This window comes from Malus domestica, chromosome 16, assembly GCF_042453785.1.
Source record: "Malus domestica chromosome 16, GDT2T_hap1".
Lineage (NCBI taxonomy): Eukaryota > Viridiplantae > Streptophyta > Magnoliopsida > Rosales > Rosaceae > Malus > Malus domestica.
Genome location: NC_091676.1, coordinates 146,348 through 152,297, shown reverse-complemented (window position 1 = coordinate 152,297; position 5,950 = coordinate 146,348). Strand labels below are relative to the sequence as shown.

Below are 5,950 nucleotides of genomic sequence, written 5' to 3'. Positions count from 1 at the left end.
TAGTTTCAAACGTCCGTAACTATACCGTTATAATCCGGACTCGTGAACGTCTTTCACCTATGTGTTCGTACCAACGAGTATTGCACAAATACGCCAAAATAATAAGTCATACGTTCCTCTAGATGATGGTCGATGGAAGTCAAAGTCCTCTCCTCCAGGGCATTTTCGTCAATTCACACTTTTAATATTTATAAAATTGTAAAATTTGGGATGGGTTGTCACATAAACTGTCTGACAAGTAATGCGCTCTGAATACGAGTGGGGTATGCTATATATATTAGTGAAGGGAATTTTTTTTCTTCAAGTCTCCCTTCACTTGTATGATGACATATGATGTATGTATCCGTGTTCAAGATAGATTGAAAAATCTCTCTCGTTTGGACCCTTGAACCATTATCACAGTCTAAAACGATCCTTGAAGTATTTTTTGGAAAATTAACCTCCCAAACTATTTGAAAGTAGTCAATTAACCCATCATTGTCAGATTCGATAAAACTTCATCTATTTAATTTGCCGTCAAATACTAACACGACTTTACCTTCAAGAGTGAATCACTTTGATTCAATAAATACTAGCACGTCAGATTTGATAAATATTGTAGGGATGTGATATCCACACACCCATTTTTACTTCTCCCACACCTTTTTAATTTTCGGCCGTCAGATCAGATGAATTGAAGAAGATCAAAGGACAAAAATTAACAAGGGGTGTGAGAGAAGTAAAAAGGGTTGTGTGGATAGCACACCCCATATTGTATTGTGGATGATAATGATTTCCTTTTAAAGCATGCGTCTAAAGTTTATACTCGAAAAATGTTTGAAAAGTTGAAGGAAAAATGGATAAATGTCAATGGGCTCAAAGCTGAAGAAAAGGGAAGTGACAATTAATTTCATATGTATGTGGTCATGAAAAAAATTGGTGATGCTGAGAGATTTTTAGTTAAGCTCAATCTACAAACCTATGAGTGCACATACGAGTGTCAAAAATTTTAGTTTGTTGGAACTCTTTGTCAACATATTATTAAAGTTCTTGTTCGTCTAGACATTGATGTCATATCATCCCACTTTATTATGGAAAGATGGAAGCAAGCAAACAAGTTTAGGGTTACGGATTCAGAAGAATTAATGAGAAGTGATGGTCAAGAACAAGCAGAGGCATTGAGACTTAGCCATATGTGTTGTAGAGCTACTAAATAAGCTTGTTGTGCATCGTCTTCAAATGAGGCATACACAATTTACATGGAAGGTTTAAATGCACACAAATTACATGACAATTCGAAAAGCATGAACACAGAAACGTTCAATTCGGCTTTCTATAACCTAAGATTCTATGCGCTAGCTTTAATCTTCCATCAAGAGTCGATACTAAGTCTTCGACTGAGATGCAAAAACTTTACGCAAGAACAAAGTACATGTGTTTGGATTTCAGTTGATGATCATCTTGTTAAGGAAGTCAACTTTCTCAGGAAAGTATTCCATCAATTCATCCTTGGTCACCTAGACAAAATCCTCGTACTTCCCAATGTCAAACGTTGATTGCAATTGCAATTACTTGACACTTGAAAAAAGAATTGTTGAAAAAATTGGGTGGGGGAAATGAAATTGTGATTAATACACATGATCGACAAGCAACGCCAAAATACATTTTAACATTTGTCCTGGGTTTCACTTTTTTTTTTTAAATACATTGCAAACTGGATTGTTGATGAATTTGTGGCTGTAGGAATCTCAAACAAGCTAGCTTGGGTTGACCGTTGATAGGGTTTTGCTATGGAGGTTTATATACAAGGGGAATTGGAGACATCATCGGCAAAAGACGGGAAGTATTTTTTCAGGTTTTTGTTTAATTTTTTTTATGTTGGATATTCCAACATTTGAATTTTTTTTTGGGGTCTCTTAATCCTATTTCATTATAAGAGATAAGCTCTACATCACTCATAATCAAGACTATTGGATATTGTACTAGAACATGTAATCAGTGTTTGTGTTAAAAGAAAGAAACATAATATAATAGTGCCTACTTATTGAAAAAGGCTAACACTACTGAGTACATTATATATCATAGAAATTTTGTTGTTTATAATAATACACATTCTATCACACTTTTAAACCTCCAATGGTGTCTATCTAAAGCTTATGGAAAAGGCTAACTATATATATAAGGAAAATAAATATTTGTAGCAAGATACACTTAATTGTGATCATGCATCTTAGTTGTGAAAATAAATATTGACATAACGTGGACGCAAAATAAGTCGAAATTTATTAATCTAATATGGAGCTCTCAATAAATAAGAAAACTTCGAGTTCATAAATCGAATGATATGATACAACTTTATATCACACTAAAGGTAGCTTATATAGGGCCTCTTAGCCACCCACCTTTTACAAATAGGAAACAAATTAAAGAAGTAATAAAACACGGAAAACACTTAAAAATTTTAACGTCTCGTTTTGGACTAGTAAACAATGAAATTCGGCTAAAGTTGTCATTGCATCATGGCAAAATGGTGAGTTTTTGCGCTGACGTTCTCTTTGAAACAGTGGGTCACAAACCAAATCAAACACCGAAACCCAAATCTTTATATATACTACAATGCTTGAGCTTTGCTGTTGATTTTACACATTCTTAAACTTCCATTCGATCGTCTCAGCCGTCTATTATACATCAATTAGAACTTGATGGATGTCATCCTGTGGTGAAGCTATCACTCAATTAATCCAAAAGGAAAAAGAATTGAGAAAGTAAAGTTGAAGAAAGGTGGCTATTGCTACTAGCTAACCTAGAAACAAGAGTCAAGATAGTAGACTTCCCCCTCATGTTATCAATTAATCGAGGAATATGAAAACAAAAGAGACCCGAGCCCATCGATCATGGGCAAATGGGGAATCTCACAATTATTCCATCCCACCTTTTCGATCTCTCTCCCTCTATATATGCGATTACATATACAAATCCCAAACCAAATAATCCCACACCCCATCTCCCAACTATTTCAAACCCAAATTGCAAGCAAGGAATAGCTTATTATACTTAATACAGTACGTAGGAGTTAGGAGTAGGCTTAAAGACAAGCCATGGCAGCCGTACGCGTGAAAGAAGCAGTAGTACTATTACTACTACTAACGGTGGCTGCTCTCCTCCTCCTAATTAGCAGCTGCGCCGCCGCCACCATCACCGCCGCCGCCGCCACCACCATCACCAATTCTACAACTACTTCCCCAACGTACCCTGATTTTCAAGAGCTGAACGTGAAAGAAACAATCATGGCGTTTCAAATAAATAGCAGGGCACCTAGGGCTGCATACAACTTCACCAGAAGTACCACCACCGGCAGCAAATTAAATGATGATGATGATAAAGATGAATTAGATCATGAAGAAGAAGAAGATGAAAGAAGCACTAATGGCGGATCCGGAGGAGGAAAATGGAAGGTGAAGGTGGTTCACAGAGATAAGATGTCGTCGCAATATTCAAACAGGAATGGGAATGGCGGCAGCCATACGTCTCATAGGCACCTTTTCCGTGCACGCATGAAAAGGGATGCCAAAAGGGTTGCTAGCCTCACGAGGCACCTCCTCAACTGCTCAAACTCAGAGTTAGAGTCGTTGGATTTTGGGTCGGGGGTGGTGTCGGGTATGGAGCAAGGGAGCGGAGAATACTTCGTGAGGATAGGAGTGGGGAGCCCGCCACGAAACCAATACATGGTGATTGACTCCGGCAGTGACATCGTGTGGGTTCAGTGCCAGCCTTGTACCGAGTGTTACCACCAGTCCGACCCTATCTTTGACCCCGCCCGCTCTGCTTCCTATTCTGGCGTCTCCTGTGCCTCCTCCCTCTGCGGCCGCCTCCAGAACCCCGGTTGTCACTCCGGTCGATGCCGCTACGAGGCCTCCTACGGCGACGGATCCTACACCCAGGGCACGCTTGCCCTGGAAACTCTTACCTTGGGCCGTGCGCTCATCCGAAACGTAGCCATCGGCTGCGGCCACATGAATCGCGGCATGTTTGTGGGAGCCGCTGGTCTCTTGGGCCTTGGAGGCGGGCCCATGTCTTTTGTCGGTCAGCTCGCCGGCCTGACCGGAGGTGCCTTCACTTACTGTTTAGTCAGCCGTGGCGGCCGCTCTAGTGCTACAAGTACTAACGTAGCCGGCGGAGGAGGAGGAGGGTCCCTGGAGTTCGGTCGTGGGGCGATGCCCGTGGGTGCTTCGTGGGTCCCGCTGATCCGGAACCCGCAGGCCCCGAGTTTCTATTTTGTGGGGCTGGCGGGTCTTGGAGTTGGAGGGATGCGGGTACCCATATCCGGAGATGTATTCGGCCAAACCGAGTTGGGGTACGGAGGGGTTGTGATGGACACGGGTACCGCCGTGACGAGGTTCCCTACGTTGGCTTACGAGGCCTTCCGCGATACCTTTCTTCAGCAGACGGCCAGCCTCCCTCGGCTGTCGACGGGAGTGTCCATTTTTGACACATGCTATGACCTGAACGGCTTCGTGTCGGTTCGGGTGCCGACCGTGTCGTTTTATTTTTCGGGTGGGCCCATTCTAACGCTTCCGGCGAGCAATTTTCTGATTCCGGTGGACGACAAAGGCACTTTTTGCTTTGCATTTGCTCCTTCGCCATCCGGACTTTCCATAATAGGCAACATCCAGCAAGAGGGCATCCAAATTTCATTTGATGGAGCCAATGGTTTTGTAGGTTTTGGACCTAATGTCTGCTAAACTATTTATTAGTTATATTTGGTACCTAGCAGCTCCTTTTTTCTCCTTTTTTTTTCCTTTTAATTTTGATATTGTACTAGAACATATGCTTAAATTCAAGTTCAACTACTATATTATTTGGACAAAGGTATATATTGATTTCAATGAAGTGAGCCATAGTAGATAGTCTTTTAGTTAATCTTGTCCTAAGAGGTTCTTAGGTGAAACTTTTTAAAATATGTTCGTGTGGGTTTTGTTCTTTTGAAGTGACTACATATAAAATATTGTAACTGGAGTAGTGTTTTTTTTTAGTGTTATTAATAAGCAAAAACTGAGAATTTTTGTCAAAGATTAAGTAAAACGAGATTAATGTATCGTTCTGTTTATTTATTTACTGATATTAGTTGAAAACGAGCATAGAAAAGATAGGCAATAATCTTGAGGAAAGTAGTAGTCCTTTTCTTGTATTTTTTTTATCATACATTGCATGCTCTTTATGAGCTCTTAACGTGCAAAAGTCTACAATACAAATTAATGCATGACGAAAGTTTACACACCAAAATAATAAAAATCAAACTTCTACTATTTAAGCCATATAAGGCTTCTACTCTTTCATCTTCCATCTCCACATGCTTGTTTTACGTGGTCACCCACACCCATTTTATAGCACTCTCCTTGGATGCCCATCTATCTATATCAGACAATCAGTTGCCTGTTAAAACCTTTGCTAGGAAAAACCTAGTGAGAAAAATCGTAGCGAAGGAAAAAGAATACAACTTTGTTTGGATTATTGATATAGTGTTGAGTATGCTTATGTTGACTTGTTAAAACCTTATCAGGAAAAACCTATGCGAAAAATCCTTGTCGAAGGAAAAAGAGTACAACATGTATATGTCCTGGATGCTCCCCCTAATGTGTATCCCCTCCTGATTTTGCATTCTTCATATGGCTGATTAATAATTTGGCGTAATATGATACCATGAACTAGCTTCTGAAAGCTAGGTAACCGTATTAGTTTCTCTCATTTTCTCTTTCATGTTTTTCCCTCAAATAAATAAACTTTTAATAATGAAATAGTTATCGAGAAACAGTTGCTAAATAAATGAACAGCCTCTTTAGCAACGAAAATTCGTTAGGCCGTCACCAAAAAGATTTAACTACTATTTTATATGTTTTTTCTTTATATATATATATATATATATATATATTTTTTTTTTTTGAAAAGTTCTCTTTATAAATTTTAATTTCAA

At 39.5% G+C, this 5,950-nt stretch overlaps 1 protein-coding gene across 1 annotated transcript; it reads left to right on the top strand.

Annotated features, from left to right (window-relative positions):
- Positions 1-2,954: 2,954 nt before the first annotated feature.
- LOC103403386 (protein ASPARTIC PROTEASE IN GUARD CELL 2) lies at positions 2,955-4,865 on the top strand. Its single transcript, XM_008342201.4, has one exon. The coding sequence runs from the start codon at positions 3,078-3,080 to the stop codon at positions 4,719-4,721; it is 1,644 nt and encodes a 547-aa protein (XP_008340423.1). The 5' UTR covers positions 2,955-3,077; the 3' UTR covers positions 4,722-4,865.
- Positions 4,866-5,950: the final 1,085 nt, after the last annotated feature.